The sequence below is a fragment of the Aquarana catesbeiana genome, linkage group LG02 (genome assembly GCF_042186555.1).
Source record: "Aquarana catesbeiana isolate 2022-GZ linkage group LG02, ASM4218655v1, whole genome shotgun sequence".
Lineage (NCBI taxonomy): Eukaryota > Metazoa > Chordata > Amphibia > Anura > Ranidae > Aquarana > Aquarana catesbeiana.
In genome coordinates this window covers 66,686,669-66,699,245 of record NC_133325.1, presented here as the reverse complement: position 1 = coordinate 66,699,245, position 12,577 = coordinate 66,686,669, and the positions used below count along the sequence as shown (strand labels likewise).

The 12,577-nt window shown below is 44.7% G+C and overlaps 1 protein-coding gene and 1 non-coding gene across 2 annotated transcripts in view; both read right to left on the bottom strand.

Annotated features, from left to right (window-relative positions):
• The window catches only part of CEP295 (centrosomal protein 295), a 129,517-nt gene that overhangs the window by 37,036 nt on the left and 79,904 nt on the right, over window positions 1-12,577 (bottom strand). The window contains 1 exon segment of the mRNA XM_073612999.1: window positions 7,250-7,438. Within this exon segment, the coding sequence (XP_073469100.1) occupies window positions 7,250-7,438 (189 nt within the window).
• LOC141130750 (small nucleolar RNA U2-19) lies at window positions 6,270-6,336 on the bottom strand. The gene has a single exon (XR_012242512.1). It is a non-coding gene; the product is annotated as a small nucleolar RNA U2-19 (small nucleolar RNA).

The following is a 12,577-nucleotide window of genomic DNA, read 5'->3' as shown; positions in this document are numbered from 1 at the left end:
CAAGATCTTTGTGAACACTCGAGGTGCAGTGGCTATCCCGAAAGGCAGAGCCACAAACTGGAAATGACGCCCTCCTATCTTGAAGTGCAGAAACTTCTGATGAGCAGGAAAAAAGGGCACATGCAGATATGCATCTCTGATGTCTATCGATGCCAGCAAATTCTCCTCTCTGCAGGATGGAGACTACTGTCCGAATTGATTCCCTGCGGAAGGACCAAATCCATAGGAAATCTATTCAGATCCCTAGATCCAGAATGAGTCTGACATCCCCATTTGGCCTTTTGGACCGCAAAAGGGTTGGAATAAAAACCCAATCCTTGATCCTTCGCGGGAACCACCATAATGACCTCTTGCGACAAAAGTCGCTCTAACGCTAGAAGGAGCGACTGCTTCTTCTCTGGAGACACTTGATCTGAGGAAACGAGGAGAGGGAAACTCTTGGAACTCCAGTTTGTAACCTAAGGTTACTGTGGAGATTACCCATCTGTCCTGAAATCCTCCTGCCAGAGCTCTTGAGAACTGTAGCAGTCTTCCCCCACTAGAGCGAGCGGGGGCGCCCCTTCATAAAGAGGCCCTAGAGTCCGGTCTAGCAGGCTTCTACCCCCAGGACTTTTGTCTCTGGGGTTTGACTCTTGTTTCTTGACCCAGCGGAGAACTGCCCAGAGGCTGATGCCCCTGGCACTGGGGAAAAGAGTCCATTTGAAAGGGGGACGCTTACTCCGCTTCTTAACAGGTAAGAGTGCTCTCCCACTAGAGAACCTTTGAATATAACTATCCAAGTCTTCTCCAAACAACCTTGCACCCTGAAATAGAAATCCAGCCAGAGGTTTCTTACATGGTGCTTCAGCTGACCAATTTCTCAACCATAAGATTCTACGCATACACACCAACCCAAGTGAAAAAACAAGGGGTTTGCCTGATAGAATCCCTAATGGCGTAAACAGCAAAACATAAGGCCGCTGGAAGGTTAGTCAACCGCTGGGCCTGCTGTTCAAGTAAAACTTTGATGACCTGCTTAACCTGGTCTCTAAGTATTGACAGACTCCGATCGCTGCCACTGCAGGTTGAACTACTGAACCTGCTAAGGAGAAAAAATCCTTCAATAGGGATTCCACCCTTTTATCCACAGGATCCCTGAGCCTCTGAGCATTGTCTACAGGACAAGTTAGACTACAGAGGAAATGGCGGCATCCACGGCCGGTATCCCCCACATCTTTATAAACATTTCTTCCATAGGATAAAGTGTAGAAAACTTTTTCAGGTGGAAAAAAGTTTATCTGGGTGATCCCACTCAGAATAAATGAGCTTTTTCAAGTAAATTATGAACAGGAAAAGCATGTGTTTGAGGAGGCTTCAGTGACCCCAAGAAAGAGGGTTCTTTAACTGATTCAGATACGGGTACTTTAAATGTGGAGCAGACCAATCCAGCAAGGATCTGTACTATGACTTTCTCATCCTGAGAAGCGAAGAGGGCCCTTCTCCACTTGATTCCTTAGAGAAGGAATCATCCGTCCCATCCCGATCCTCTGAAAGGGATTCTTCTCCCCTATCCCAGAGCTCCGTCTCCTGAGGTTCCCGGGTAACAGAGGAAGACCTAGTGCGTTTTCCTCCACTGAGTGAAGATGCAACTACGGCCATTAATCTTTCCTTTAAATCGTTAATGGTTTGAGGAAAAAAACCTCCTTAGTAATGTATACAGGGGCTGAAGTGCCAAAAGCAGGTGTAGCCCCTGACCAGCCGTCCCTGGCCCCTAAAGGGGGGGGGGGGGGGGGGGGAGGTGCTGCAGAAAGAGTCCTAAGAACCTGACGGAGATCCCCTAGAGTCTCTGGTTCTTGAGGTATTTGAACCTCTTCTACCCATACAAAGCAACAAGGTGGAGGTATCACAAAATGAAAACTGACTGCTGAGCGATGTAGTCCGGCTAAAATCCCTGCTACCAAATGCCCAGTCTGGTGTTTCTTTAGTAAATGCTGCCTAGAGGAATGCCTGTGTCCCACCTTACATGCAACCGTCAGCTCTGTGTCCCTCCAAGGCTTAGTGCACCTGTAAAGTGTGCCTTTACTAGCCTGCAGCCAGCCTGTGTGGGCGTCTGAGCTCGCTGGATGCTGTGCTGACGCCCCGCCCCCTCCCTTTTTTCAAAAACGTGCGTTTCCCGCGCTAGCCGACCCTCCGAGCATGGAGGAAAGGCTGGGGGAGGGGGAGGAAGGAGAGAGGGCGGTAGTGATGTGGCCTGCACGTGCAATGGCGGCACGAAAGTGCGGCGTACAACCGCCTCACAGACCACCTGCGTCCTCCCCCTAGTCTGGGGGGAGATATCCCTAAGGAGAGCCCTCCATCCCATCCTACCTGAGCCGGCCGGAGGAGCTGTGCAGCGTGGAAACACTGAGACCGACATCAGCATGAGAAGGTATGTGCTCTTGGCAGCCCCCCCGGTGGCGACAATAGTAATAGCATGCATTTACCTTAAAGGAGAAAACCTACTAGAATTAAAAATTCTGTGGAATCTCCTCTTACCTTATCCAGCCGCAGAGTTCTGTTATACAGACCCAATCTTCACCTCTCACGGTGGGCTCAGTTTGAAAAAACCTTCAGAGACTGGGGTCCCCTACGAATAGGGGGATCCACAGTTCTGGCCCTGTAAAGCACCCGGCCAGAAATAAGGATAGAAAACCATTTTCTAAAAAGGCGGGGTCCAGCTCTCTAAAAAGAGAGAAGCGTTACAGGTAAAACCTCGTTTCTTCGGACATGAGGCCCGGGTATCATCCAAATCGGCCTAGAAAAGACACTTTGAAATGGATCCGGTTCGCCTGGCTTGCCCCAGTATAGGATATAGGATAATCCCTTTGGAGCTCAGCACAGGACATCTTTACACGTCCATCACCTAAGACACTGGCGTAAAAACGGAGGTATCCCTGCAAGGGGAGGGATTATATAGGGGGATGAACTTCCTGTTTAGGTTATGACCAGTGTCCAATCACCTAGTGATACCTATATAACCTATCATTAATTACTGAGGCTCTGTGTCCCGTGATGTTCGAGAAAGAAATAACAGTCACAAAACTGTCCTACTAAAGCAGGGATCTCCAAAACTACGGCCCTCCAGCTGTTGCTGGAGGCATTGTAAAACTCTGGCATTCACAGACACAACTAGGCATGATGGGAATTGTAGTTTCTGAACAACTAGAGGGCCATAGCCTGGAGACCACTGCACTAAAGCAATCTCTACACCAGGGGTCTCAAACTGGTGGCCCTCCAGCAGTTGCAAAACTACAAGTCCAATGAGGCATTGCAAGGCTGACAGTTACAAGCATGACTCCCACAGGCAGAGGCACGATGGGACATGTAGTTTCCAAGTGTTGGATGATGTCACACCATGGAAATAATAGTTTCAAACGCCACACTTTAAAGAAATGTAGTTATAAACAATGAGGGATTAGCGCTTGCTAATACAAATATTTGTGCAAAACCAATATTATGAAATATATTCAAACGTGAAAATAAAAAACTGCATAAAAATAAAAAAATAAAACAAATCAAATCAAACAGCGCTCAGGCCCAAAACAGCCTTCAAACTGTGATGAAAAGAACTTAAATGCTGGTCCGCATAGAGTCTCTAGCCAAGTGACAGTCCCTCTGTGAGCCCAAATCACCTCATGTGACAAATGGTCCCAACCAATAGGTGGTGGCCTTTTGGTTAGTATCCATGGGACAGATAAGCAGGGAGATGTAACAATGCACATAAAATAGTTACAACCGAATGTTTAATGTATTGAGTGGACTCTGATATTATCCTCCACTGTGGAGATTATGGATAATACTCCGGGATTGCCATGTAATCCGCACAATAAAATTGTTTATGTATGGACATCAGGGGAGGGCCCCTGAAAACGAGGGGATTGTACAAGATTGAGACACGCACCGTGACCTTTAGCTTTTGATAACGTCACGTAATGAAGAAATGCATCAAGCTGGAAAGCATGGCGCATAACTAGTGTGAGTGGAATGCATGCAGGCCCTTGCCTTCGCCGCACAGTACGGGAGCTTTCATTTATATTTTTTTTTGCCCAAATTTGTTACATTGCAGGTTTGCATATGTAAACCCATAAGGTGGTTCAATAAACTTTAAATTTTTACGCTATGGAGGAGTTTTTTTCTTTATTTATCTCCACTATACCCTACCACTGTAACGATCGGATATCGAGGAGACTACACCGGAGAGAGGGAGGACAACACACCTGGGTCATAGAGACCACACAAGCTCTTTTGACTCCTATTTGTTATATAACGTTAGGGTCAACACCATCTGGTGAGTGGGAATTTTGCATTTATGTCACATGAGGTGATTTGGGCTCACACAGAGGGACGTCACTCAGCTGGAGACACTATCCAGACCAGAATTTGAGCCAAACAACTTTTTTTAATCACAGTTCAAAGGCCGTTTTGAGACTGAGCACAGTTTTAATTTAGGTTTTCCTCTTTTTTTTTTAATGCAATTTTTAATTTTCACAATATTGGTTTTCCACAAATATCTGTATTAGCAAGCGCGGATCACTCAAGTGTTTATTGCTATGAGTATGTATTGTAAATAACTGTGTTACCCAATAGGTTGGGTCAGTAGCTGCACACATTCATAGAGGTGGCGCAAGTGTATCAGTAACGCAGAAATGTAGTTATGTTTAAAAAAAAAAAACAAAAAAAAAAAAAAAACACACCTGTACATAAACATCAAAATCGCAGAAACAAAACTGCATAATTTGCCCTATCTGTATAAAGACACCCAGTGCCAAGGACATCCTAAAGTAGGGTGACAAAGCAGGTTCCTCTGTAGTTAATGAAGTATTGTCACTTTATTCAGGGGTGTGGCATCACCTAGCAAGGGAAGGGGATCAGCCGTCCTGATGAAAATCCTCTTCATTAATAAAAAAAAAAAAAAAAGGCCACGCCTCTGTACTCCTCAGGAGTTGTGACTGACAGTGTAGCCCTATTCATAGAGTCTTGTGGAAAATGGGAGTAACTGAAGGCAGGTGCAGTCTTCTACCCCGCCTTCCGGCTGCAGCATGCATACCAATATAACCAGTGATATTTTAGAGGGGTTATTAGGAGCTTCCATGATCCCGTGACCGGGTGAGTTAAAGGCTAAGTTGACCTTTTGGGAAATTTTTTTTTTTATATTTACTTTTTTTGCAGGTAAAAAAAAAAAAAATTGCATTTTCAATTTTCTTTTCTAAAGGAGTCTGCAGGGCATTGCACCCACAATCAGCAGATTACAGGTGCAAGCTCAGGCTTCTGCAGACCCTTAGGATAGCGGTCTGTCCATACCTCATACAGAAGGCAGTTATCTGAGAGCAGGAAGATCAAAAGGACTACAACAGTGGTCTCCAAACTGTGGCCTTTGCTTGCCTTTATCCGGCTGATATATTCCTCCTAATGATGCCAACGATGAGGCATTACTCCTCCAATACCAATGACGGGGCACTATTCCCGCCATTGCTTTTTTTAAAATTTATTTTATTTATTTATTTTACTCCCAGTGACGCTGGGGCATTTTCTATTCTTGGGGGACCACAGTCCAGCCCCCCTAATGTCTGAAGGACAATAAACTGGCCTTATGTTTAGAAGGTTTGGAAAACCCTGGACTAAAAGAACACTTGCCAGCGCCTTCGCAGTTCATTGAAAAGCACAAGCCGTCAGCCACAATGGCCGACGGTACTTGTAGGCATTCATTCACATGAAACCGATTGTATGACGCAGCTGTGTGGGCAAAGCCCTGCATGAACGCATTGTTTTCAAATTGTGACAGCGGATGTGGGAAGACCATCCCCCACCTGTTGTCACAAGGAGAGGGGGGAAAAAAACTGCAGATGCTAGAACATGTTACATGTTCCGAAGAACTTATTCCCCTCCGCCCCCCCCCCAAAAAAAAAAAAAAAAAAAAATACTGCTGCAACTATTAAAAGGAATAAGAAGAATGCCGATTTTACAATATACATATTAAGCTAATCAGGATTTCCACCCACAAGTCCAAACCTCAATATTACTGCATAACGAGTAACAGGACAACACATCTGAGCTCAGATCAAGTGTAGAAGCCACCACGGGTTATTTCTGGACAGCGTAGATGTCATCATTGCTCAGATGTAACACACACAGGAATCACAACACTCTCTCAAACATACAGAAAAATAACCATACCCATATTGTCCCATTCAAAGCACAAACACTCACAGACAACAGTCACCACATACAGAAAAACACACACACGTTTTGCTTCTCAGCTTGATAGATCACAAACCAGCTCTGCAGGTAATCAGATTTGGCTCTTTTTCATCACTGATCGTTTTCGCGTATCAAGAGCTAAAAACGACCTCAGATAGCAGAATAAAAATTACAACAAAACATGACGGGGCAAATGAGTAATGAGATAAGAAAAATGGTAGAATTTCCCTGAAAAATTGATTGCAGTTTTACTTTGCTTAAAAAGTGTTACTAAACCCAGTAATATGAAAATAGCTCCTCTGCGCCCCCCCCCCCCCCCCCACAGTTACCACAGCTTATAAATATTTTTACATTAAAATACTGCCACTATATACATTTTTTGCTGATCTGTATACCACGGTCACATGATAAACCGCAGTTTGTTCAGTGCTGAGTTTTCAGGTAGGAGAAGATTTCTGCTAGTCTGTATACACGCCCACATGTGTGATGTCAATATCATGTGACCTGAACAGTTCAACTCAAAAAGGAAATGTTCTCTCCAGCAATAGAGACTAAACTGAGCATGTGTAGGAAGGCTACCCTCACTGTATTATATGGCCTTGCCAAGATAGACAGTGCAGGAGGAAAGGATCTCGTGCCGTGCCCGTCGGCTCCTGTGCGCATGCGCGGGAGTGAAGTCATGTGACTCCGGCCAGTCAGAGCCAGAGTCCGCGGCCCCAGAAGGAAGAGAGGTGAAGATGGATGCTTGCACCAGCGGGGACATCGCGGACTTCATTTGCAGGTAAGTGCAAAATAATGGGCTAGTATACGATGCATACTAGCCCATTATGCTTTTACTTTGCAGGGGAATAAAGAGGAAGTAAAACCTAGCAAGTTCCACAGTGAGTATAATAAGCATGCTATTCTTAGAGACAGATATTACTATTGTGGGTTTAGTAACACTTTAGGTTAGAAAATTAAAGAACGTCTGGCTGACAAGAAAATCTCCAGTGCCAGAGCGCCATGCAGCCAACCAATCAATAACAGCCGTTACCTGTGGTGCTGGGATCATGCGACGCTTCTAGAGTTAACATTTCTCTCCAGGATAATTTACCCCTGCTTTGGTTTGAGCTCTCATTACCACTCTGGTCCATGCTGGTAATAGACAGTCCAGAAACATCTAGATCTCTGTGACTATTATCTGGACAACCGTTGACTTCTGCTGCTCTAGCATCACTCTGGCCTAAAAAAAAAAAAAAAAGGTAAAAAACGTTATTGCAATTTTTGGTATTATGATTACTAAAATGGTTTTTTTTAAAAGAGATATGTGTGAGGTTAACTTTTTTTCTCACAATCATACTTACCTATGTGGATGCAGCATCGATCAGATTCTGCATCTGGCCCCCCCGGCGTCTCTAAGACTGAGAACCGAGCGATCCAACACCGCAGATCGCTCGGTTCTCAGTTACCCGAGCAGAGAGCTGGTTCTCAGCTCTGCCCCCTCCCTCCATAAACTCACTGGAGCACTGGGCTGTGGAGGGGGCAGGACTCAGGCTTTCAGCGGCTCACCGAATCTGAGCCGGGTGCTAGTCCAGGCATGCGGGCGGATCCCGAACCCCTTGTCGCGATCTTGCCCGAGCCTGGACCGGCTCTGACACGTCAGACAGCGGACTTCAGCACGCCGTTTGCTGAAAAATAGGTCACAGGAGTGCAGAACGAACTGCACTCCTGTGATCCACAGGAGCACAGCCAAATGAGCTTCGGCTGTACTTCTCCTTTAAAGTCCAATTGAACTCCGTTTTAATTGGCTAAAAACACTTCAAAAACAAAAAGGTGTTCAGTGTATTACAGGTTATTTTCTTTCCAAAGCAGCTAAAGCCTGAGTGGGTTAGCCTGTCCCCTGCCAGCAGTTGCATAATGAGACCCTTGTTCTCTGTAGAAATGCCTTAACGCTCTGCAGATGTCCGACACGTCCCCTGATGAGGCAGACCTGTACTCAGGGCCTTCTCCTAATGCCAGGTGCACACTGGGGTTTTTCTTTTATTTTTTCCATTCAACCTAGCGGGCTGAATGAAAAAATAAACTGACAGATCGCTGTAATAACATAAGTGTTATTAGTACAGCGATCTCCCCACTAAGCTATTGTGTTCTGACAAGGGAACTGCCCCCCGCCAGAACACAGTGGTTAGCACTCGCTGCCATTGGCTGCAATCGCTGATCAGATGCTGGTTTTCCAGCATAACCGTTGAATAAAAGCCAGTCGTTAGAAAGGCTTCTGTCAGAGGAATGCTGTACACGAGTGTCGGACGATATTCGGTGTGTACCAGCCTTTCAATCCGCTCTACCCGATAAGATACCTGGCCTGGCTATCAGGAGGCTAAATTGAAGTTAGCCCAAAAAAAAATGAAGAAAGAAGCATGCACAGTAACGATAAAAGCCTGTGTTGACAGACTTAACTTCATGTCAGAGCTGCATCACTGGCGCATGGTAGAGCTGCACGATTCTGGCTACAGTGAGAATCACAATTTTTTTGCTTAGAAGATAGATCACGATTCTCGTGGCGTAACATCTTTCACATGAAAACAAAAAATAACTGGGCTAACTTTACTGTTTTTTTTTATTCATTGAAGCATATTTTTTCCCAAAAACATTTTATTCCCTAGGGTCTCTGCTTTATTATATATATCAATATCTATCTATATATCTATAATAATGTTTGGGGGTTCCAAGTAATTTTCTAGCAAAAAATATTGATTTTAACTTAAGAAACATGTCAGAAAAAGATTGAGACTTAGACCCCTTTCACACGAGGCGGACTCCGTTTCTACGGAGCCCGCCTCGGCCCGCTGGCTCAGCGGGAGATCAGTCCGTTGATCTCCTCTGAGCCGGCGGATGACAGGTCCCTCTCTGCTCACTGAGTGGGAAGGGACTTGTCAGGCGCCGCTGCCGCCTATGGAGGGATCGGACGAAAACGGACAGCATGTCCGTTTTCGTCAGATCTCACCCGATCCAATCCGTCAGCGACGGACCTGGACGTAGGGCCATCCGTCTGCTTTTAGTGGATCGGACGGGGTCGGATGTCAGTGGATATGTCTCCACTGACATCCGACGCTCCATAGACTAACATGGATCGCCCGTTCAGGTCCGCCGTCAAAACTGACAGGCGGACCTGAACGGTCCGATCGCGTGAAAGGGGCCTTAATTTCCTGCTTTTTCACATTGTTTAAAAACTTGGCAGACTGCTTGGATTTTTTTTTTTTTTTTTTTTTTTTTTTTTTTTTTTTACACAGAAGTTTATCCCTTTGATCCAAGAAGGAAGAGTTAGTTACAATGTTTCATGTTAAAAACTTGGCAGACTGCCTGGATGTTTCCTTTTGACAGCTGAGTGAGCAGATAAGTCTCTCCACTTGTTATATGAAAGAATCTGCAAACTCTGCAATAGAGATCGTCGGGGGGGGGGGTTGAATCGAGACTGCGATTTTTTAACGATTAATTATGCAGCTCTAGCGCATGGGCTTCCACCTGAATGCTTCCACATACCCTACGCAGCCTAGGACACGTATCCCGGGCTCTGCTTACCTTTTTGTTGCTGACCTGGAAGTGGTCCCCGTTTGTCAGTGTCCCCGGCCATCAAGGCCGGGAAAGAACGTAATGCAGTGTGATGTGCATTGCATTTCAGTCAGTGGAACACAGGGGAGACATGTAGGCTCTTTTAAGACCCTGGATGTCGCATTGAAGAAAACCTGTCCCCAAAAAAAACGTTAAATAAAAAAAATACACACATACAGATATACGCACGTGCAAACGCTCGTGTCGGGGGGCCTACTCCTGAAAAAGTTGATACACATGTTACAAATCGCTGCACGCGCTTTAATGAGAGCAATGCTTAACTGATGACCTATAGGGGACTTTTAAAGTGCCGCCTATGGAAAATATATGGTACTGAAGTTTGTCACCATTTCACAGGTGCACATAAATTTAAGGTACAACGCAATGCTCAACATTTACTAGGATTTCTGGCACGCAACGTAAAAACTAATGTGAATGGGCGCAGGAGCCACTTGCGCATGCACAATGCTTACATGGATCTCACGCAGTTCTAAACGTACTTGCAGGCGCAGCAGGTTTTCTCGGATTCTCTCTTATTATATTTTAGGCATGTCTGTTACTTGGGCAGTTGTCACTATACTTCCTCACATAACCCCATAATATTGGCATCCCCATCTTCTGTTAATATTGAATTGGAGATGCCATGCGCCATGTCCATATAGGAAAAAACAACAGTGATAAATTTGCGCTTACTCTAAAATATAAGCAGCCAACACAACAAATAGAATATTTGCTAAAAATGACAAGTGAAACAAAGTGTAGCCCTACACTTTGTTTCACTTGCCATGTCCATATAGGCGTACAGATTGCATTCTCTCGTACGCCGAGACCGCTATAGTAAATGGTGGGTTCGATCTCTGTTACCGGCGCACTGTCCTACATATGGAAATGTGTGTTTCAGCGCACCGCTTTAGTAAATCAACCCCAATGTGCATCTATTTACTCGGTGAAACCCCAGCTTTTATATTTTAACCCCCAAAATTGGGTAACTTATTGCATTTTTGTGCCCTAAAATGTATTTTAATGAGTTTACTGAATTTTTGTGCTTCCTAGACCTTTGCGGTAATATCCTGCGACATAAAAAAATCGGAACTGCCCTCTATGCCATCAACCCAAACCCTCACTAACCCACCGTTTCCAGTCATGCACGTATATCTCCACCTTCTGGGATCAAGTCCTATCATTTATATATGGTATAACCTTGCTGAAGCTACCAAATTACCCACTACTTCTCATCTCTGGATATTGGGACAAACAACTACTAACATGGTCTCCCAACGCCCTATGGACAATACCTAGACTACTTGGTTCATTTTGATTTGTCTCTACTATTACATGTAAGAGGAAAAAAAAAAAAAAAGGTGTATTTTCTTTCCTTTTGCCATAACCTGTAATGTAATACTTCTCAATAAAATCTATGTAAAAAAAAAAAAAAAAAAAAAAAAAATTTGGAAATACCACTATTTTATTCTTTAGGATGTCTGCTTTCAGAAAATACATCATGTTTTTGGGAATTTTATGTAATCTCCAGGCTGCAAATTATTTTTTAAACAAGTGTGGAAAAAATAAAGGAAAAGCAGCAAAAGGGTAAAAGGATAAGTTCACCTTCGGGGGAACATGTTACACCAGTAAGCTGTTAAAAAACAAAAAAAAAAAACTGGCTCCTAGATTAAAAGCAAATTTGTCAAGCCCTGGCTCTATACAACTCATGTGAACGAAAAAGCAACCTAACAATAGTCAAAATCGGGTTCAGAAAGAGGTAAAATGCACCACTACTGAATGATTTAAGAAGCATCTCAAACTAATGTGAAAAGCACGCTTAACAACACAGCTCAAAGCCAAGGAATACAGGCCCCAACATACTCAATACCCAGATTCTGGAAGATGCCCGTTTAGGACTGGTTCTGCTGAAAAGATTTAAGCTTGTAGGCAGATAAAAACACTTTCCAGTCAAGGTATAATGTCATACATTTACCTTAATGAAGGTTCTCTCACAGAACAAACTAAATAAATGACCCAATGGGAAGCAGAATCTGGTCTCACTTTTACACCTCTTGAATGGGAAAAGATGCTCAAGAACAAAACGATCTGTGTCAATCTGTGAAACTTTGATCAAATTACACACCAGATGATGCATGACACCAGCTATGTGTTATCTGGTTTTCGTGGCTGCCCAGACTGTCTCCTTTAGGCTAGGTCCAAACTTAAGTGATGCCAGACGTTGCATGCAATTCGCATTGCTGTACACATTACATGTGATGTCTGTGCGAGGAAAAATTCAGCCAGTTTGTATGGCTGAAATCGCATTTGGACAAAAATGATGCAGGAGCCTTTTTGTGGGTCTGCACTGGAATCGGATCACATGGGTGTTGTTCAGACACATGCCATCCGATTCCCGTCTGATTTCACAGCTCGCACTGCATTCTGCGAACCGATTTTGGGGTGTCATTAACTTTACATTGACACCCGCATAGAGCAGTAAGATTGGTCTGCAAGTCAGCTGCGATGCGGGAACCCACACAGGAATCGCTGTGGTTCCCGCATCGCATAAGTGTAAACCCAGCCTTGTCCATATTTTGCGGAGCTGTCAGCATCTTCAATCAATTTGGCAACGTGCAGACACGAGCCGCTGAGAGGCTGAGATGGCCGCTCCCCGCCCCTCCACAGCTCAGCACTCCAATGGAGCGTGGAGGAGCAGAGAGGAGAGCTACTGATTGACGGGTCAGCAGCTCTCCTCTTGGGGATCTGTGAGAACCGAGCCAACGGCGATGTT